Source organism: Cricetulus griseus, chromosome 4 (assembly GCF_003668045.3).
Source record: "Cricetulus griseus strain 17A/GY chromosome 4, alternate assembly CriGri-PICRH-1.0, whole genome shotgun sequence".
Taxonomy (NCBI): domain Eukaryota; kingdom Metazoa; phylum Chordata; class Mammalia; order Rodentia; family Cricetidae; genus Cricetulus; species Cricetulus griseus.
In genome coordinates, this window is record NC_048597.1 from 230627359 (window position 1) to 230650381 (window position 23023).

Genomic DNA, 23023 nt, shown 5'->3' on the forward strand with positions numbered 1-23023 from the left:
GGGAACTAAACTTGGGTCCTCTGTAAAAATGGCATGTGCTCTTACCTGCTGAGCCATCTCTCAAGCCCCACACCCACATTTTAAAGTCTCTAAACCCTAAAGAATTCACTCTCTATGTATTTCCCATATATAAAACATTTTGAAAAAGTCTCAAAAAAAAAAAAAAAAAAAGCCATCCAGGTCTCTGTCAGGCTGTAGGAAGAACCAGCAGAGAGCAGTGCAAGGGTGTAGAGTGGCGGCAGCATGTGGAGGAAGAAGAGAGCCGTTTGTTTATTATCACAAAGATAGAAGAACCTAAGTGCCCAGAAATGTAGCTCTTCAGAACACACACTGACTAAGACTGAGAATCTGGGCTGGAGAGATGGCTCAGCGGTTAAGAGCATTGGCTGCTTTCCTATGGGTCCTGAGTTCAATTCCCAGCAACCACATGGTGGCTCACAGCCATCTGTAATGAGATCTGGTGCCCTCTTCTGATGTGCAGGCAGAATTCTGTATACATAATAAATAAATCTTAAAAAACAAAAACAAAAAACAAAACTAAGAATAAAGATGATCTGACCCTGCAATTGGCTCGCATTATCTACTCACATTTGCTCCTCTCTACTGTATGCATTAGATAATCAGACATGAGTCGGTGAAGCCCTTCCGTATGTGTCTCCTGACCTTTTCAGCCAAGCTCAGCTGCTCCTGTACTCTGAGGAGGTCATGTTTGGCTGCTGCTAGGTTCTGCTCCAAAGACTTTTGGTTTTCTGTCTGGTCATTAAGTGTTTTCTGAAATTCATCCCTAAGAGCTGCAACTGTGTTTTCCAAGTCATCCAAGTCATGGGCCTTTATAAAATCCTACGAAAAATAAAGACATGAGTGAAACTTCCCTTGACATTCCAAATAAGCTGTTTTAAAATAGTAATCCTCCATCCAAGGAGAAAGAGTAATGCCGTGTTGTGTGTGCACATAGCTTTTCTCACCTGATGGGTAAGTGCCAGTCCCACAGGATTGTCGGCAGGCTCATTCCAGCCTCAGCCTAGATATACACACAACAAATACTCAGTAGTCACTGCATTCCAAATATAGAAAGTAGGATTTCTGAACTACTAGAATTTCAGTCAAAAATGAGCAAGAGAGAAGTAAGATCTTAATTTGACAAAGCTGTGTGTACCGGGGTCAGAATGTCAAATCATTTGGAGAAGGGTGTGGGGGACAGAGTTTCTTATAAATGAAGCTGGCTTCAAACTTGCATTGTAACCAAAGATGACCCCGAACACCTACCCTCCCGATTTCACCCTCCCAAGTGCTGGGATTACAGGCATGCACCAACATGCCTGGTCTATGTGGTGACAGGGTTCAAATACAGGGCTTTGTGCTCTCTAAGCAAGCATTTAGTTAACTGAGCTATATCCTAGGCCACTGACAAATTAAAAAACAAACAAGACAACGCTTTTCTTTTTTTAATCTCCATTCCAAGCTCTCTAGAATTATTCTCTATTCTGTTGCAGCCTGCTTGCATGTGTCTCCCACCACAGCTATATTTCTTGATGTAGACCCCAGTCTCCCTAGTTCTTTCACACTGTCCTTTTCAGCCTTTCTTCCTGGTCCATCTCCATTCCTTTGTGTTACTCTCAACCTACAGAAACACGCTCTACCAGGGACTCCACTTGCCTAGGACCCAGAGTGAGCAACAACACCCACCCAACAAAGACACACCAGATATCTTTACCAAGTAACACTTTAAACACCTTAACTCCAGATGCCTAAATCTCAGCACAAAAACACAAACATGAACAGCCAATACAATATGTCTCCTCCAGAAGCCAGGAACCCTGTGGTAATCAGACTTGAGAAATGCAATCTAGCTGAAGCACAAGAAAAGGACCTTTTGCCGGGCATTGGTGGCACACGCCTTTAATCACAGCACTCGGGAGGCAGAGGCAGGTGGATCTCTGTGAGTTCGAGGCCAGCCTGGTCTCCAGAGTGAGTGCCAGGATAGGCTCCAAAGCTACACAGAGAAATTCTGTCTCAAAGAAAAGAAAAGAAAAGGACCTTGAAATAGCAATTATGAATATGTTCAAGGACCTTAAAGAGAGTATAACAAATGTCTTAATGAAGATGGTGAAAACACAAACAATTGAATGAAATAATGAAACTATTTCAAGGCATGAAAGTAGAAATAAAATCATTAAAAAAAACCCAAACTAAAAATCTCAGAAGTCCCACTTACAAAACATGGAAGACAGAATTTCAGGTCTTGAAGACTAGATAGAAGAAATGGATAGCTCAGTCCAAGAAAATGTTAAATCTTAAAAAAAAAAAAAAAATCCATGCACAAAAATATACAGGAAATTAAGAGCAGATCTGCAATAAGATTAGAGTAAAAGAATAAACAAAGGCTGGAGAGATGGCTCAGCAGGTAAGAACACTGACTGCTCTTCTAGAGGACCTGGGTCCCAGCACGCTCATAGCCACTCACACAAGGGCATTCAAGCTCATAAAAAAAACCAAACCAAAACAAAACAAAAAACCCCCACAATTATAGCCAAAATACATACTAACCCTCACAATGTGATAGTAGATGACTTCAATACCACTAAGCCCACTCTTGCCAATAGACAGTCATTTGAACAAAAAAAAAAAAAAATAGAGAAATTCTAGAGTTAAATTATATCACAAATCATATGTACCTAGTAGACACCTACCGAAACACTAAAGAAAATACTTTCTTCTCAGCAGCTCATGGAACTTTCTTCAAAATTGACAACATATTCAGACACAAAACAAGTCTCAATTATAAGAAAATTAACACCCTGCATCCTATCTGACCAACATGGATTAAAGCTGAATATCAACAACAACAGAAACAGCAGAAAGTATACAAACTCATGGGAACTACACAGCTCACTCCTGAATGAAAAATGAATCAAGAAAGAAATCAAGAAGGAAATTAAAAACCTTAAAATTGAGTGAAATGAAAACATAACATACCCAAACCTATAGAATACAATTAAGGCAGTTCTATGGGCAAGTTCATAATACTAAATGCCTACATCAAACAGACAAAACTGGAGAGATCTCATATTAGTAACTTATTAAAACATTTTAAAGCTCTAGAACAAGAAATACTAGAAAAAGAATTGATGGCAAGAAATAAACTCATCCCTGAAATCAAGGAATAGAAATGAAACAAAGAGTTGGTTCTTTGAGAAACTCATTAAGACTGACAAATCCTTAGCCAAATTAACTAAAAAACAGAGAGAAAATACCAAATTAATAAAATTTTAGATGAAAAGGGTAACGTTACAACTAATACCAAGGAAATTCAACCAAAACAGCCCAGGGTCAGACAGACTCAGTATAGAAACCAGACCTTCAAAGAAGAATTAATGCACTATTCCTCAAACTATTTTGCAAAAATAGAAACTGAGGAACAATTTCCTAATTCTTTTCAGAAAGCTGCTATTACCGTGACACCAAAACAAAACAAAACAAAACAATGACCCAACAACAAAAAAGAAAATTATAGACCACTATCACTTATGAACATAGATGCACAAGTTCTCAATAAAATACTTGTAAACTCAATCCATAAACATATCAAAAGATTATCCACCATGATCACTTTGGCTTCATTCCAGAGATTCAGAGATGGTTTAACATTTGTAAATCAAGAAATATAATCTACCACATAAACAGACTGAAAGATAAAAAACACATGATCATCTCAGTAGGTGAAAAAAAAGATCTTTGACAAAATCCAACACCGCTTCCTTCATGATAAAAGTCCTAGTGAAACTAGGGATACAAGCAACATATCTCAACATAATAAAAACATTTTACAGCAAGCCCACAGCCAACACCAACCTAAATGGATATAAACTCAAAGTATTTCCATTAAAAGCAGGAACAAGACAAAGATGTCCACTCTTTCAAATATACCTATTTAAATACAGAACTTGAAGTCTTAGCTAGAACAATAAGACAACTGAGGGAGAGCACGGGGATATAAATAGGGAAGGAAGAAGTGAAAAGTATCTTTATTTGCAGATGATATGATTTCCTATATATAAGAACTTTAAATTCCACAAGGAAAATTTACAGCTAATAACCTTCTTTTTAAAATTTGCAAAATAGCAGGATACAAAATTAGCACAAAATCCAGTAGCCTTCCTACAAACAAATGATAACCAGCCACGAAAGAAATCAGGGAAACGGTCCCTTTCCCAACAGTCTCATAAAATATCTTGGGATAACTCTAACCCAGCAAGTGAAAGAAAATCTTTAAGACACTGAATAAAAATATTGAATAAGCAGACACTAAAAGATGGAAAGATATCCTATAGTCATGGATTGCTAGGACTAACCCTGAAAATGACCATTCTACCAAAAGCAATCTACAGTTCAATGCAATCTCCATCAAAATTCCACCATAGCTCTTTACAGAAAATGGAAAAAGAATACTCAAACTTCTTATGGAAACACACACACACACACACACACACACACACACACACACACACACACACACGATAGCTAAAACAATCTTGAATAATAACAAGAACTGCTAGAGGCATTACCATCTCAGATTTCAAGTTTTATTACAGAGCTATAATAATAAAAACAGCATGGAATGGTAACGAACATGCTCATCAGTGGAATCAAATTGAAGACCCAGACATAAGTCCACCTATGGATACCTGATTTTTGACAAGTCAAAAATCCACACCAGCACCAGAAAAAAAAGACAGCCTCATCAACAAATAGTGCTGGTCATGCATGTAAAAATGTGTAAAAGAAACTCATTTTGGTTCTGACACCAGACCCAACTCTGCTCCTGACCAACTCCAACAGGAAACCAACCAATCCCTGAGCAGGAAACCAACAAATCCCCTATTACTTTGCCTCTGAACCCAGAGCCAGTGAAAGAAACACACCCAGGATCTGAAACCTGAGCCAGTGAAGGAAACACTTTATCCTTGAACCCAGAACCAAAGAAAAACACCCTGACTTTGAAACCAGTGCCAAAGAAACACACTTCATCCCTGGAATCAGAGCCACTGAAAGAAATATTCCCTGGCTGCAAATTAGAGCGAAAAGGCTAAAAAAGGCCAATGAAAAAACAGTTTGGACCTGACAGGACACCTTTCTCTCCAGGGCTGAGCTGTCTTGTTGCAGCTGCACTTCTAGAACTGTGCTATTGTGGCCCTAGACAGCCTGGCTTCCCCATAAGTCAGGACACGTTTGCAGCTCCAGAGTTGTAACATTCACTCATATTTTGGTGCCAAAAGCCAGCACTCACATTTGCTTACAGGTCAAACTGGATGGCTTTGTTTAGAATATAAATAGAACTCTACGTATCATCCTGCACAAAACTCAACCCCAAATGAATCAATGGCTTCAACATAAGGGCAGATACACTGAATCTGATAGAAGAGTAAGCAGGGAATAGGCTTGAACTCACTGGCACAAGAGACTTTGTGAACAGGATACTGATTGCACAGGCACTAAGACCAACAATTGACAAATGAGACTTCATAAAACTGAAAAGCTTCTATAAGCAAAGGAAACCATCATTTGTGCAAAATGACAGACTACAGAATGGGAAAAGATTTTTATGAATTATAAGAATTAGTATCCAAAATATAAAAAGAACTAAAAACAAAAACAATTGGACAGCAAAAAAACAACTAAGGCATTTAAAAGAAATGAGGTACACAACTAAGTTCTCAAAAGATGAAACACAAATGACTGAGGAGCATGTAAAGAAATGTTAAACATGCTTAGCCATCAGAGAAATACAAATTAAAATTACTTGCAGATTTCATATTACCAGTCAGAATGGCCAAAATCAAAGCACAAATGACAGCATATGGCAGAGATGTGGGAACATTTATTCATTGCTGGGGGGAATATGAACTTGTATGACCACAATGGAAATCAGTGTGTTAGTTCTTCAGGAAGCTAGAAATAGATCTACCTCAAGATCTAGTTATACCACTCTTTGTTGTGATATATTACTTATGATTTATTAAAGCTTGCCTGAGGGTTCAGAAAGCAAAGCTAGCCATAAGCCATAGAGCCAGGCAATGTTGTTAATCCCAGCAGCCATACTAGCTAGCTAGCTATAGAGCTAAAGGCACACACCTTTAATCCCAGGACTCAGGGACAAAGAGATGGACCTCTGTTAGTTCAAGGTCACACTGAGCTACATGAAACTGATCCAGTCCTAAAGAGAAACAGCTCACACAAAGGTGATCTCAGCACCCAGGATATGAGAGATATAAAAGGAAGAGGCAGCAGTCTGGGATTGCAGTCTGAGGATTGGTGGAGACAGGACTGCAGTCTGAATTTTGGTGGAGAGATTTATCCTCCAGGCACAGTGAGAAGAGGATAGCCCTTTCAGCCTGAGGTAAAGCTAAGAGTTAGTGGCTGGCTGCTTTGATTTTCTGTTCCATCTTGAAGCTTGAACCCCAATATCTGTCTCTGGGTTTTTATTTTTCAAGTTACAACTCTTGGGCATATGCCCAAAGCAGTCTTCATGCTACTACAAAAATACTTGCTTTTCCATGCTCATTGTTGCTCTATTCATAATAGCCAGAAACTGGAAAAAGCCTACATGTCCATCAATTGATGAATGGATAAGGAAAATATGGTACATGTACATAATGGAATATTATTCAGCTATAAAAAATTATGAAATGAACCAGGTAAATGGGTAGAGATAGGGAAAAAAAATCCCGAATAAAGTAATCTAAACCCCAAAAGACAAACATTGTGTGTTTTTTCTCCTATGTGGATGTTAGCTTTTAAACTTTTGGTATTGGTGCTATAGTAAGAATAATCCGGTTAGATATCTAGTATAGGACTATAAGGGAAGTGAGGATCTCTCAAAGAAGGGAAGTAGAATACAGTATTATGGAGAGGAAAAGGGAAACTAGAGTAGGAGAATTCAACAGGGAGAGATGTGGGAGAGAAGAGTAAAGGAGGGAATATGGGGAGGGAACACTGACAGTAAAGGCCATTTAAAAACCATATGGAAACCTACCACTGTAGAAGCTTTCTAAAACATACACATACATAAAAGGAATCTAAATGGAGTCAACAAATAATAGGGGAGACAGTGCCCCAACTAGACTGTAGCATACTTTTTTGTTGGCCATCAGTTCACAAATAACAACATGGAAGATTATTAATTATAAAAGCTTGGCCTTTACTTTAGACTTGTCTCAAATAACTCTTACAACTTAAATTAACCCATTTATATTAATCTACATTTGGCCATGTGGCATTACCCTCTTCTATCTTGCCACTCCTGTTTCCTCTCCATGTCTTGCTGGACACCCTACCTTTCTTCCCGGGGTCCTCTGTGTCCCTAATCCTGTCTAACCTCTTACTGCCTAGCCATTTATTGGCCATTCAGCTCCTTATTACACCAATCACAGCAATACATCTTCACACAACGTACAAATATCCCACAACACTAGACATCTTATGCATGCTACCAAATAAAACCTCCAGTGCCAGGAATAAGTTACATCTTGTTGAGTTGTTGGCTAAAGCAGCCCCATGGAAACTCAAGCACCATAGGCTACTGCTCAAGCTCTTAATTACTCTCCAGAATGTAATGGTAAGACCCTATTGATGAGGACAACATTTATGTCATTGAACATAGTGAAGTTGAGATGATGCTTAACTAGAAGCTTCACCCCTACTGACTAGCACTCATAGTATTGGAAGATACTTTACACCCTACTGGAGGAGAAAAACAGTCATCAGTATGACCCAGGTATAAACCCTGTGACCTGTAACAGTGACCTGGTTGCAAGACATATAGGTGCCAAAGTCAGACAATGGTTGATTACTTTTCGATTAGACATAAGGCCCACTCCATGTAATGGATCCTAATCAAGACACTGCTAAAGTGGCCAAGAACCCAAGACTAGCTAGATCACAGGACTAGGGAAAACCTACTAGTATTATTCTGCTAAAGGAACATAGCAATAAAATGACATTCTGCTATACCCATAGATCAGTGCTTTGCTCAACCCAAATCAGAGAAGCTTCTAGCAGTAGATGGGAATTAACACAGAGACCCACAATTGGGCAATGTGCAAAGAGAGAGACTTTGGAGCTCTCTGTACTAAATAATGTTTTCATCAAAACCCATCCCCTCAAAGCTCAGACAGTCATGTAGAAGATTGTATAAGCCAGAAGTGAGGAATGACTCCAAGGAAAGTATCTTCCAGACACAACAAACTTGACACACATATCAGTTCACAGAGATTATGGCATCATATATAAGACCTGTATAGGTTCAAGCTGGGCAGAGTCCCAGCACTGAGAGGGGTAAGTGGACATGGGGTCTGACCTAGAACCAAGGAGGGCAAAAGGAAAATCAGTTTTCTCACTGGCACGCTCTCTCTCTCTCTCTCTCTCTCTCTCTCTCTCTGTATATATGTATGGATATATGTATGTATATTTACATATATATATTTTTTTCTTTTTTCAACCATACACTTCAGAGCAGGCCCCATGCCCAGGAGCAATAGTATTTTTGTGGACTTTTTGTCTCATTTTGGCTTTTTTTTTTTTTTTTTTTTTGGTCTTACTGTTCTTTTGCTTTTTTACTTGATTCTCCTTTTTGTGTTTTGTGGGAGGGTTTTTTTTTTTTTTTGCTGTATATGTTTTTGTTTTGAAAGAAAGAGAAAACAAAGTCAAGTAAGTGGGGTGGAGTTAGGAGGAATTGGGGGAAGAGAAACAATAAAAATATATTGTCTGGATTATTATTTTTTAATTGAAAACAAACAAAAAATTGGACAATGGGGGAAAACATAGTAAATATTTTGAATTCTTCAAATTGATATATGTGTAGATATCTCAATTCTTCAAATGATATAACTGGGCTACACATAGCAAGTTCCAAGCCAAGCTGGAAACAATGAGATTTTTCTTTCAAAAGAACAAATGGTGTAAGTGTAAAAATTAGTCACATTCATGAAAAACTTAATTAGGATTCAAGAAACTATGGAGAACATTATTAATAATTACTGATTATAAGAGTCCCTAAATTCACAAGGTTTTATGTTTTTTTTTCTGTTGAGTTAATACACTTCTGTAGAATTTGACAACTGCAGCACCAATCTTACATCTGAATCTTGCTTTTAAGTACCACTTTTGATAGAAAAAAGATCTGCATTGATGCAACAGAAAATGATCTACAATTGCCCGATATGAGGATGATGCAGCATCTTCAACAAAATGAAACAACACTTGAATTTTAAAATATTTTGTCTTTAAAAAGACCTTTCAACTAGTAAAAACATGTATCCATTTTGCTTTTGAATCAAATAGTGAATATGTCCTAAATGGTTTTTAAATAAATTTATCACCAAAAAATGTTTATAAATGTTTAACTTTTAAGAAGTTATAAAGGGGTTCTGGAACAGTCTGTCTCCCCCCAACCACCTCCCCCACCTCTCTCTCTCTCTCTCTCTCTCTCTCTCTCTCTCTCTCACACACACACACACACACACACACACACACACACACACACACACACACTTTTTCTGCTATCCATATAAGAAATATCATGTCAATAAGTTGAAGTAGGAATGAAATCAAACTGGCCATGCCTGATGATTGTAAAGCTGAGTAGTGGGTTCATGGGGGTTTATTATACTACTCTGCATTTTTACATGTTTGAATTTTTTCAGAGAATAAAGTTTAACAAAATCTAATGAAGTCAGGATACAGCTCAGTATGGGAGTGCTGGCCCCATGTATAGGCTGTGTGCACAATACTCATTCCATAAAATGAAAAAAAATTATGTTAGAAATGAAAAAAAGAAAAACATACAGAGGTAGATTTGAAGATTGTTCTTTTTTAAATAATTTATTTAATTTTTTATGTGCATCGGTTTGAGGGTGTCCGATCCCCTGGAACTGACAGACAGTTGTGAGCTGCTATGTGGTGCTGGGAATTGAACTCGGGTCCTCCGGAAGGGCAGCCAGTGCTTTTAACCACTGAGCCATCTCTCCAGCCCCCACCCCTTTTTAATAATTTATTTAATTTTTTATTTTATGTTTGAAGATTGTTTAGCAGACATTTACAATGACAACCATAGAAAAGACAGTTCTACACTGAAAATTCACACAGTCTTGCTCATGTAAAATCACAATACCATGTCACACTCAGTGAGAAGACCACAGAGAGCAATGGTATACTAATGGACTCCCAGCAGGTAGGGCAATACTCAGTTACAATTCTCAGGCAGGCTTGCAGAGCTACCACTCTGGATGCTGCTGTATCCCACAGCATGCTGAATATAAATTAAGCCTGTAACCAATAAATTCCTATAACTGTAATCTCATTCATGGAAAACTCAAGTAACATTCAGAATAATAAAACCCTGGTAGAATTTTTAGGGTCACTTATGTAGACTATCATATCATCTGCAAATAGTGAAAGTTTACCCCAATGTAAATTTTCCTCCGACCCCCCCCCCATTTTAACTGGATACAGGAGGGAAAGGAGAAAAAAAATTAACAATAATAAATTTAAGAACATCTTGTTTGTCATTAAAATCTCTACTGTATGCTAGTCCTGAGAGCTGTCAATCAGTTTCTGACCCGGGCATCTCAATGTAAGACAGTAACAGCATTCAGCAGAGAATGGCAGGGGTAGACAGAGCATGAGGAACAGTGATCATGACTGAAATCTCTAATTTTATTTTTTAGAAGATGTTGAAAAGATAAAATTGTTTTACCTGTTGATTTTCTTGATCAATTTGTAAATCCTGAAGTGTTCTTTCCAATTTTGACTTCTCATCCAAAGCATTTGTAGTCTATAGTCAAATGTAAACAGGATACATTCAACTTTTACTCTCTAGGTTAATTCTTCAATAATGTATTGAAGGATTTCTCAGTTACCTGTATTTCAATGGTCTTCAGCCTTGACTTTAATTTCTCATTCTCTTGTTGAAGTCTTAAAATTTCCTTTGTGAGTAAATTCAAATATTATTATTATTTTAAAGATTTATTTTTGTCTTATGTCCATGAGTGTTTTGCTTATATGTATGTATATATACAATGTGTGCACCAGTGTAGACCAGATGAGGGCATCAGATACCCTGGAAATGGAGTTACAGATGGCTATGAGTTACCATGTGGGTGTTAGGAACTGAGCCTGGGTTCTCAGCATGTGCTCTTAACTACTGGACCTTTTCTCCAGCCCCCAAATTTTATTATTTTAACCAAAATATGTTTAGCACTTGAAATGACCACTACTTGTTTCACTTTAAAAAATAATCAAAATTATGCGATGGCTCAAAAATCCAAATGCCCCGTTAGGAGTAAAATGCTGTTTTCACAATTCCTGTGCCAACCCCATAGCAGTAAGTCAAATTTAGCTCTAAGATTCACAGTTGCTCTTCTCTCAGAAATACCTTTTCTCCTGTTCTGTTTTCAGCCATTCTCCTCTCTCCTCTAGCTTTCTGATACTGCAGCTTGGGCCTGTTCTACCCTGTTGCCACTTAACCCTGAAAACACACTACCCTCATCATTTTAGTGCCCAGTACTCCAGCTTCTGCATGGCTGAGGGGAGGCCAAACACCTTTATTCTTATGCAGTTTTGATATGAGATGTACCCACCCATCTACCAGTCTGATTTTGCATTTTACTCCATTTTACATGCTGGACTGCTCAGAGGGCCCTGCACTGTTATTCTAAGTCATGACAAACTTCTGTCTGCATGTGGCCAGTAGCCATCTGCTCCTTTGCCCAGCAAGCCCCCTTCAACTTAACCTGTCTTCCCCAGCGTAGAGGCTACCTCATTCAAACGCCTGTTCTTATCTCCTCCCATCCACACAGAACTATCCACCCACAGAACCCTTTAGCTCTCTCACCTCTGTTTCTGGAAATGTTAGTTCCTACTTCCCAATGAAATGGTAACAGTTTTGAGACTGTACGAGGTACTGTATTGCTTTTTAAGTATAACAAAATCTGACATGTGTAATGCCAAGATTATGGGAGTTGAGAAGAATTTATTTTTATGCTGGTGAGTTGTCTAAGCATTAAAAACATACATTTTTGGGGATCACAAATTTCAAACGCACACCAGAAAAACACAGTCCAAAATTCCATGCTCTACACTTTACTGTGATAAGATTTATCAGTCACTTCAGACTCTACAAAGTAAGCATGCCCTCTTCTGGTTACTGGGTTTCATTCCAGTAAAACTGTGACAGACTATTTCTCTTACCATAGCACTGTTCAGGGAATTAGGGTGGGAAGGGGCAGAACCAAGGTTTTCCCATTTCTTTTTTTTTAAGATTGTTCTCTCCTGTTAGATTTTTTTTGTTTTTAAAGATTTATTTATTATGTATACAGTGTTCTGCCTGCACACCAGAAGAGGGCACCAGATCTCATTACAGATGGTTGTGAGCCACCACGTGGTTGCTGGGAATTAAACTCAGGACCTCTGGAAGAGCAGCCAGTGCTCTTAACCTCTGAGCCATCTCTGCAGCCCCAGGTTTTCCCATTTCTGAAAATGATGAGACTATTACCTTGTTTAGAAGTTCTGTTGTTCCACCTTCATTAATTGGAACAAGTTTAGGCTTTGTGATATCTATGATGGGCTGTAAGAAAATAAAGAAACCAATTTAAAATTACCATAGAGTAAAGCAAGAATCATTAAACACTTGCACTTTCTAAGTGGAAGACAATTTATAAACAATCTACCAGGACTTCAAGCTCCACAGACATAATGATTCTTATTGGGCTCATTCTGTTATGTCTAGTGCCTATAATGTGCCACATGAAGCGCAATGATCTGACAGAGAGAAAAATGAAACTCAGCCAGGTGTTGTGATGCACGCCTTTAATCCCAGCACTCAAAATGCAGAAGCAGGAGGATCTCTGTGAGTCCAAGACCAGCCTGGTCTACAAATCAAGTTCCAGGACAGCCAGGGCTGTTACACAGAGAAACCCTGTCTTTAAAAACCAAAAACAGTTGGGCGGTGGTGGCAGACGCCTTTAGTCCCAGCACTCGGGAGGCAGAGGCAGGCAGATCTCTGTGAGTTCAAGACCAGCCTGGTCTACAAGAGCTAGTTCCAGGACAGCCTCAAAGCCACAGAGAAACCCTGTCTTGAAAACAAAACAAAACAAAACAAAAAACAAGAACAACAAAACAGAAACAAACAAACAACACCCCCACAAAGAAACCCAACCTCCCTGCCCTGTACCTTTTTATTAATAAAGACAGAAAGGAGGAAGACAAGGAGCTCATAACCAGACTTGATAAAAATATCTAGTCTCTAGGTCTGGAATTTTCATCTGTGGTAGCTGAAAATAATTTCTCCATGAACCTTATACCATGAGGCTGTAATGGCTGAGGAACGACAGATGAATAATAACTTAGTGCAAATATTTGGGTATCTTAATAGCCCTGTGACCCAAAAAATTCTTAGAAGAATATGTTCCCAAGAGTTATTAGAAAATGTTTCCTGTATGTCTATACATGTATTCATCTCAGTAGTCTCTTATCTTTCTGACAAGAGGGACTATTCATAATTTATGGTGTATCTAGTAAGTGACAACACAGCATATAATAGTTTAGAAAGACAACCAGGCTGTCTCCACCTGCTGTATTAGGTAACTTGCCTATGGCACACAGTTAAGAAGCAGAGTCAGGATATAACTAACTACAGGTCTGACTACCATAAAGTATATGTAAATCAGCTGAATGAAGGGTTTATAAGGCCTGGGATTCAGACTGGACTTTTGGGGAGGGAGGAGAGAGGAGAGAGAGAGAGAGAGAGAGAGAGAGAGAGAGAGAGAGAGAGAGTGTTTTTCAGTTACTCTAAATTTTTCATCTTTGGTTTGCAAATATGAATAGCAATTAAATTGAATGCTTTTCCTTTAAGGGCCTCACTTTCACCTCCACTAGTTATATCTCGAGGATTTTAGAGACCAGCTATTAAGAAATATGGGATGCTGAGGAAATGCCTCAATGGATTTAAGTTTGGATTCTCAGTACCATGGTGATCTACCTGTAATCTCTGGGCTCAGTAGGCAGAGACAAGGGATTCCTAGGGAAAGCTGACAGCTGATAAGTTGGTGAACTTTAAGTTTAGTAAAAGTCTCTGCATCTGGTCTTCATATGCAAGCACAAACATGTGCACATGCAGTTGTACATAGGTGCACCCATATAAACACAAACATGCATGATCACACATGCAAAAATAAATACGGATTAGAAATAATAAACATTACCTTTTTGCTTGAAGATGTAAATTCTGCCTTCTCAAATTCAGCAATTTGTTCTAGTAATTCTCTGGAGAATAAAAGAAAATTTAAGAGACAATAAACTTCTAGCACACAAAAGAATTAAAAAGAAATCACAAGAAGCAACCTATCACATGCTCATGAGAAGAGCATTAAGATTCTACAAAGCTGATATTTAATCACAAATGGTTGGGGAGCTCACACCCCTGTATACAAATCTGAGTCATCTATGGCTCTTAGTACTTTGTACTTGGTTGGTATATGATGTATGATAAACAGCAATGCCAATACATACATGAATGACAATTGTATTCTCTGTATTTCTGAGGTGCAGCATGATTTCTTTATTGCATAATATTCACTGTTACCTAAGAAAAGAGTCTAATTTGTAATAGAGTTGCCTTGGATATGAAATTAGTCCACAGCATCTACTGAGTAAGAATACCAGCATAGTCCATGGAAATATAGACAGTGTGAACAAGCCCCTGATGACCTACCGCAATAGATGTGCTGGCTATACACTTGCTTAGGGACCACTCTTCTATCTTCTTCAAACATTAGCATTCAGCATGTTCTCACCAGTCACTGACAGTTGCAGAAACCAAATGAGTTTTCTTCCTTGCTTGAGGACTGTCATTAGCGTTTGCTCATCATTTTCCTCTTGAGGAGAGATTGTTTTGAGAACAATTTCCAAGGCTTGGCAGTGAGTCCTTCTTGAATTCTGGCTTTTTTTTTTTTTTTTTTTTTTTGAGACAGGGTCTTACTCTATAGTCTTGAACTAGAGACTGCCTGCCTCTGCCTCTCAAGTGTGGGAATTAAAGGTGTGAACCATGGTGCCCAACTGGCATGCTATTTCTCAGGACAAGCTTCAACTTCATTGATCTTCCTACAGGTTTTGAATTTATGAGCTTTTCAATATTGCAAAACTTTTAAAGCCTTTTATAGTTTACATTTCCTAAGGTAAGTATATGATTTTTGCAATGGCTATATTCTGAATAAATGGAAATGATACTCCAATACATTTTCAACAGTTACAGTCTTCATTTCTTAGCAAATATGTATATCAAGACTACTGTAATACTAATTATGCTACTAAAGATGCTGTGAGGAATCATTACTTTAAACAGATTGAAAACCAGTTTCATGTAGCTCAAATGCTTTTTAGTACCTAAGAATGGTGGAAACAGAGTATCTTTAAAAGGACTTTGAGTGCTACTCAAGGGATCATCTAGTGACTGTGCCTTACTGCCACCCTACCCACATTGTCTCACACCCCAGCCTAAGGAAAGCACTAGCAAAGTTATTTGCTAAATTTTAAGATCATGCTTGGGTGTCTAAATATCAACTATAGGTCCAAATTTTACCTGTTTTCAAGTTCAGAGATGTCTGTCTGTAGCTTTAGGTACCACTTCTCAGCTTGTGAGAACAGCTGCCGTAGGAGTAGCACGTTGGTGTAGGCTGTATTAATGAGCTCAGACTCCACCTCACTGTGAACCACAGACTGCAACCCGTTCAGGACTTCCATGACTTCATCCATGGTGAAAGTCTCCTCTACCAACCTGAAAACAGTATGACTCCAATGGCTAGCTAATCACAGGAGCAACTTACAAAATACAACCAAAGTCAAGAAACCCACATCATAGCATTTAAAGGATCAAAGATTACAGGAAAAACTCTGGGAGAGATTTATTAAAACAATTAGATTGTGGATAATTATTCAAATGTGTTCTTTTTAAAATATAACTACATGCTGAGAAACACCCCCTAAACCTTGATCTAGTCTTTTGACTTTTCCATTATTTTTTTTTTACTTTATACGTCTCTAAATTAGTCTTACCACATTTAGAAACTTAAAAAGTCACCTAGGTCACATAGCATCTCCATTTTCTGTCACTTCTCTAGCATTTTAGTAATAGTGAACTGCAGTTGTATATTAAATTTTCTTAGCAGTTTAGAGACACAAAATAAAATCTAACACCGTAAGGTATCACTATGATACCACAAAAATTAATGTCTATCAATAGCAGCATTAAAAACTACTCTCCTTGGAGATACCTGGGTTGGAAAGGAACTTCAGGGGATGGGCCATCATCTTGAATCCCCTAACTGAACACTGGGCTGCATGGTGGAAGAGATTTACCTGTGGATTCACTGTGGGTGGCTAAGCCCAACAATTTCAGCAACACGACCAAGAGTTGGAGCCCTTAACACACCCTGTGCACACCTCCTACTCTCAATGACATTGTCACAGTAACAGAACTGTCTCTCCTAGCTTTATCCCTTCAGTATCTCACCCTCAGACTCTTGGCTCACTTTTGTCTTTTTCCTCTCTTCCAAACAGACAAAAATGAATCAAGAGTCAGTCAAACTTAGTGTTGGCAAAATTATGTTCAAATTAATAGTAAACAGTTTTAGTAGTATATTCCACTAAGTAGTATTTAGTGTGTAATTCTGTAATGGCATTTAACTAGAAGAATATAGCCATTTAAAAAATATAACTAAATTTTATAGTCTATTTAAATACTAGTGTTTTCTTTTTTTTTTCTTTCTTTCTTTTGTTTTGGTTTTTTGAGACAGGGTTTCTCTGTGTAGCTTTGGAGCCTATTCTGGCCCTTGCTCTGGAGACCAGGCTGGCCTCGAACTCACAGAGATCCACTACCTCAGTCTCCCGAGTGCTGGGATTAAAGGCGTGTGCCACCAATGCCCGGCTTTCCTTAATTTCTTAATCAGCATTTAACTTTATCTACTCAGGAGCCTGTCTTTTTTGAGAAATTTTCACATGACCAGGTACACAAATATACAAACTAAGTATACAGAGAAAACATTTACTAGTTAAAAATCATAAAATTCTTTCTTAAAACAAACCAGGTGTGATGGCACATGCTTTTAATCCCAGCACTTGGGGAGGCAGAAGCAGAACTCTTTTATGAGTTTGAGGCCAGCCTGGTCTACAAAGTGAGTTCCTGGACAGCCAGGGCTGTTACACAGAGAAACCCTATCTTGAAAAACTGAAAAAAAAAATTGTTTTCTTAAAACAATTCTTTGGTATACATAAAATTTGCCATTTACTAAAGCTGAAAGCTAATTTTTCATATAATGAGATGAATGTGCTTATTTTTAAAACAACAATTAAATCTTATTTGAGTATTTGATAATACAGGAAAAAGCACACCTTCAACATTTTTCAGAATTGATTGGTAATTTGATTTTATAATCATCAATGTTGAGAACACTGCTCTGCATAAATGCATAGTACAAAATAGCAAAAAATATATATTTATGGCCCTTTAAGAAATGTTTGGAAATTCTATCTTAATCCCAAATGAAAATTCACTTTATGGTTTTTTAATGAAACTCAACAACTCAAATAATAATTTGCCCCCAGGAGAAAGCTCAAACACAGTCCCCCACTACCACAAATTATGTAGTCGAGTTTCCCAAATTTGGAGAAATAGTAGGGGTCAGCACATCTGGAGTGCTCACCCTGGGAAAACCACCTTCGTGATCGTGGTATCTCCCCTGCCAAGTAAGTATTCAAATAACCATTTTTAAAATCAAAGACTCTAATACAATAGACTCCAGAGACACACTAATTTGATTCTTACATGCTACGGAAGTACGGTAAGAAAATACTGTCTTGGTCATAATTAAGACATTATGTTTCCATAGGAGCAGAATACTTATATGTACAGTAAAATCACTGTAATTCAAAGCATACAATAATCTAAGCCAAAGAGTTCCAGGCAGCTTGCATTTGTGCTGGGTGGCTTGATGGTCTGGGCAATGCAATATGTGCCTGTCGTGTGTTCAGAACCAAGGCTGCAGTGAATCATCACATGATAAAACACTGGCAAATGCTGTCAGAACACTTCAGATTCATCATGAATTTAATTATGAACTAATTTTTAGTGATTGCATTTTCAGAAACCTTTAACTACTGCCAAAATATCATTCAATTATATGACCCACAGTTTTAAGAAGTAAGGCTTAAAGTCACTTGATACCTGCTCTCCTTGAGGTCTTGAAAGCAGGCATCTACTGTTTTAAGTCTCAAGCCTCTTTTTGAACGAGCAAAACGCATGTAATTAATAACCTCATTTTGATGGTGCTCATTTAGGCCCAACTCTGCCTGAAAAAGAGAGAATTTGTTAGTCCTGAGGATCAGACAAAAGAACTAACAATAAAAACAAACAAGATACTTTGTTGGGCCAGGTGGGGTGGCACACACTTTTAATCTCAGCACTTGGGAGGCAGAAGGGGCATCTCAGAGTCTGGGACCAGTCTGATCTACATATTAAGCTTCATACAAGCCAGAGCTACACAAAAAGACCCTGTTTCAAAAAATTTTTAAAAAAAGAAAGAAGGGAAGGAAAGAAGGAAAGAAGGAAAGAAGGAAAGAAAGAAAGAAAGAAAGAAAGAAAGAAAGAAAGAAAGAAAGAAAGGAAGAAAGAAAGAAAGAAAGAAAGGATGATACTGTGTATCAGTAACTGCTAGATGTATATCTGGTTGTCTTCTCTTTCTCCTACATACCCAACCAACCCAGCTAGAACTTCCTTGAAGTCAAATATAGCAATCCAAAGAGGTATGGGGTATTTTCAAAGGCTTAAGATATGGGGTATACCTTAAACCTTTGTCATCTCCAATTTCTCTGAAAGTTGGCAGAGTGGGTGACTAGGATGAGCCAAGCTAGTCACTTTTATGACCCAGGGCTGAAAGAACAGAAAGATAAAGACCTCGACCCTTACCTCATGGAGCAGTACTGACCCACTCACTAATCTAAATAAGAGACTGTAGCAGGGTCTCTTTTGGACCAACCACCAGCCGGCTCCCAAATCATGACAACTTAGTATTATCTTATGGTTGTCCCACTAGTTCTTAGAACTTAATTTAGCCTGTTTCTCTTCATCTACGTTTTACCTCATGGCTTTTAACCTTATATTCTGTATGCCCTACTTTCTTGCTTTCTTCCATGTCCACCCAGCTGGCTGGCAGCTGCCTGCCTGGCTGCCCTCAGGCATCTACTTCTTTTCCTCCCTCGTTCTCTTCTCTCCTCTCAAGCCTAGATTCCTCCTCCAATTTAGTCTCTCTGCCTGCCAGCTCCAACTATCACTCTACGGCCTAGCTATTGGCCTTTTATTAGACCAATCAGGTGCCTTAGGCAGGCAAGGTGAAACATATGCAACACACTTTTGCCCAGTTAAATAAATGCAGCATAAACAAATGTGACACTCTTTTACATAGTTAAAGTAATATCCCATAACATAAACAAATGTAACATCTTTACATAAAGCAATACTCCCTAAACAGAGATGACCGCTGTGTGAGAGGGAATTAAACATCTGCATTCTTTAATACAATGATTTTCAGATTTCTAACACAGAAACTTCATCTTACCAAATAATAGCCTTAAAGTTATATTTGGAGCCAGGTGGTGGTGGTGCATGCTTTTAATCCCAGCACTCAGGAGGCAAAGGTAGGCAAATCTCTGTGAGTTCCCAAGCAGCCTGGTCTACAAAGCTACACAGAAAAACTCTGTCTTGAAAAACAAAAACACAACAAAACAAAATTATGTTTGGTTTGAAAATACCCACTAGTCTTTGTTAAAACCAGACTGTTGCTGGTTTTTATGTTGCTGTTTAAAAATAACCAACCCAAGAAGCTGCACAGGTAAATGCAGCTCTCAAACCTGATCATAGAAGTTTCTTTGTGCAATGGATGGTGGTTAACGCAAACACTCACACACTGGTCAGAGTGCAGAGAATAAGTAGTCTTAACACACGGGGCTATCTCTATATCACACCCCTCCTCCAAGGCACAGAAACTATCTCTGAAGAGGAAGCAAAAAGACTAAGAGACAGATCAGTAGGATCAGATCAAAACAGTGTCTTCACACCTGTGGTTGCCTGCACACAGTAGTCAGGCAACACAACCTAGCATAGAGGCAGGGGTAGTTCATGAGACCTCGCTCCTAACTGATGACTTATGGAGGGTGGAGAGTCAGTTTCCTTTAAGAGTGTGGCCCATGGCAGGTTGATGATGCTCCAATGATGGTCCCACGTCCATGTGTATAAGGGCAGCTATCCTAGGTAGGCTTTAAAAAAAAAAATGACAGGAAGTGCAAGATGAATCTTGGGGAAGCTGGAGCAGGAGTAAATATGATTTTTAAATACATTGTATGCATGTATACAATCTTTAAAGGGTATATATTTTTTTGAGACAGGGTTTCTTTGTGTAGGCCTGGCTGTCTTAGAACTTGCTCTGTAGACCAAGCTGGGCCTCAAACTCAGAGATCTACCTGCCTCTGACTCTCCAACCCAATCCTCTCCCCACACACACCTCCCACCTTTTTTTGAGACATGGTTTCTCTGTATAACCACCATAGATGTCCTGGAACTTGACCTGTAGACCAGACTGGCCTCAAACTCTTAGAGATCCACCGGAATACTGGGATTAAAGCTGTGTGCCACCACCATCTGGTGATAAAAATATAAAAAACAAACTAACAAACAAAAATAGGACAGTGGGCCTATTGCTAAAAAATTTTGAATTTTATTTGATGAGTCATTTTACCAACCCTTGTAAACTTTCAATTTATTAACATATCATCTAGGCCCGAGTCCCAAGTGCTAGTTGTCAAACTGACAGAAAAGACTAAGAACACAGACAAGAACTGAAGGGACTCTAGTCAGCTCAAGTATGGGAAGCATGACTATGGCAGGCCTTGCTAAAAACCATTAGACTGCTTTCCTAAAGGTAGCCACCAAGGTCTATTCCCTTATTTGACCACTGCCTCCTCATGAGGCTGTCTACCAAGATCCAAATATCAAAATATTAAAGTCCAGCAATCAGGGGGCTGGAGAGATGGCTCATAGATTAAGAGCACTGACTGCTCTTTCAGAGGTCCTGAGTTCAATTCCCAGCAACCACATTGTGGCTCACAACCATCTCTAGTGAATTTGATGCCTTCTTCTGGTGTGCAGAAATACATGCAGACAGAACATTGTATTTATAACAAATAGATTTTTTTAAATGTCACAAAACAAAAAGGAACTCCAACAATCAAAAGCCCCTTCATCTAACTAACATGCCCAATCAAAATAGACCACCGCATCCCAGCCTATTCTAAAAGACCTCCCCTTCTTCTCTTCTTAAAAATAACACCTGCAAACGTCATTTGCTGGTGTTTTTCTGCCTGAGTCAGGAAGCAGCCACTTTAACTTTTCGTCCCTGATTAATAATAGAGGATCTCTCTGTGAAAACAGGTGTCTGGGTGTGGTTTGTGCCTAACCCGGGGTCCGGGAGGGAACCTGCGCTGTACTGGGGTCTCCTTCAAGCCTTTTTTTTTTTTTTTTGAAACCACTAGCATTATTTTCTCGTTTTTGAAGTGAAGAGAAGCAGGCCTAGTTGTAGGCTCGGAATCGGTTAAGGAGTGGTCTGTTTTGTTTAGATGGATACAGAGAGAGGGCTCACCGGGGATGCCGATTGCTGGGACACGCCATGGCAGCGCATCTGAGCAGCACTGCCTTCACCCTCACTTTCGTGCTTTTATCCACAAACAACCACTTCAACAAGGGGAAAGCTGTTGAATGAATGAACGGTGTGTGTATTCCTTCCTCCCAGTCTTGCCTGCTTCACGCTAAGCCCCAGCTCTAGCCTAAAGGTACAAGTCCGCGTTTAGCCGGCTGTAAAAGAGGGCGCTGCTTCGGAGAGCGGGACGCAGCCGAGCTCACTCGGGGAGTCACGCCGCGGCCGGCCGCCCTCCCCACCGAGCCCCGGCCGGCTCGGCCCCGCTCCCCGTCCGGTCCCCTAGCCCGGCCTCTCCCGAGGCCGATACTCACCATGGCGGCGGCCGGACCCGACAGGAAGCAGAGAGGCCGGCGCCGGGGCCTGAGGAAGGTGGATTGTTTAGAAGCCGCGGGTTGCCAATGGGAACGGGGGCACGTGGGCCCTCGCCTTACGCGGTCATTGGCCCTTTGTGTCACGTGACCGGAGGGTGCTTCGTAACTGGCTGATTTCCGCACGCACCTCGGCTTCGAGGCCCGGAAGTCCCACCTTTTCCTGCCACGCCACCGTGGGGCGGTGCCTGCCGTTGCCAATGGTCACGGAGGGGCGGGGCGCGTTGGAGAAGTTGGGGTTGGCTGGTTTGTGCCTTGTCACCGGGATCCTGCGTGGTCCCCAGCTTCCTCCGCTTCTGAGAACACCGGGCACGGTGACCTGGGCTTCAGCGTGGCTGCATCGGGCTGGCGATGATGCGCACCCTGCCTCCATCTGCGTTATTTTATACTGCTAGCAGAAGCATTATGTTATACTCCTGGCAGAAGTGACCACTTAAACTCTGCCTTTAAAAATGTGCAAACACATAGGTGTACAGACAGCAGTTTATTAGACAGAGACGGACACTAGATTCGCCGGAAGGTTGTGGAATAACGTCCTGATCTCTCCGTCGGAAATATTCACTTATGAAGTCTAGCATGAGTCATTAGAATCTGCAAGTTTCACCGATGTTCCAAAGCGATGACCAAGTCTAATTAAGACACTGTCCTTGGCCAGCACGCTGGCGCTTGCCTTTGATCCCAGCACTTGTAAAGCAGGGGCAGAAGGATCTCTGATCTGTGAGTTCAAGGCCATCCAGGACTACTTACTGAGACTCTGTCTTTAAAAACAACAGCAAAAAACCCCACTGTCCTATGAAAGGCAGGTATAGGAAGAGATTATCACAAATATTGGGTACCCATTAGGTGGACACACAACCA

The 23023-nt window shown here is 39.6% G+C and overlaps 1 protein-coding gene and 1 pseudogene across 6 annotated transcripts in view; both read right to left on the reverse strand.

Annotated features, from left to right (window-relative positions):
• The window catches only part of Lztfl1 (leucine zipper transcription factor like 1), a 45969-nt gene extending 23753 nt beyond the window's left edge, over positions 1-22216 (reverse strand). For 2 of the 6 annotated variants that reach the window (XR_004769800.1, XM_035444096.1), the window contains exons 1-8: positions 20164-20361; positions 18275-18399; positions 15635-15829; positions 14259-14319; positions 12551-12622; positions 10917-10982; positions 10754-10831; positions 664-840 (exon numbers count right to left, since the gene is read on the reverse strand). Coding sequence is in view for 4 of the 6 variants with exons in the window: in XM_035444096.1 (XP_035299987.1) it covers positions 664-840; positions 10754-10831; positions 10917-10982; positions 12551-12622; positions 14259-14319; positions 15635-15829; positions 18275-18399; positions 20164-20226 (837 nt within the window). In the remaining 2 variants the exon portion in view is untranslated. Of the gene's footprint in view, positions 1-588; positions 841-10753; positions 10832-10916; positions 10983-12550; positions 12623-14258; positions 14320-15634; positions 15830-18274; positions 18400-19664; positions 19810-20163; positions 20362-20613; positions 20652-22108 lie in introns of those variants that run through there. The other 4 variants (XR_004769801.1, XM_027415527.2, XM_027415526.2 and 1 more) reach the window with 4 other exon arrangements.
• LOC113835629 lies at positions 17653-17804 on the reverse strand (annotated as a pseudogene).
• Positions 22217-23023: the final 807 nt, after the last annotated feature.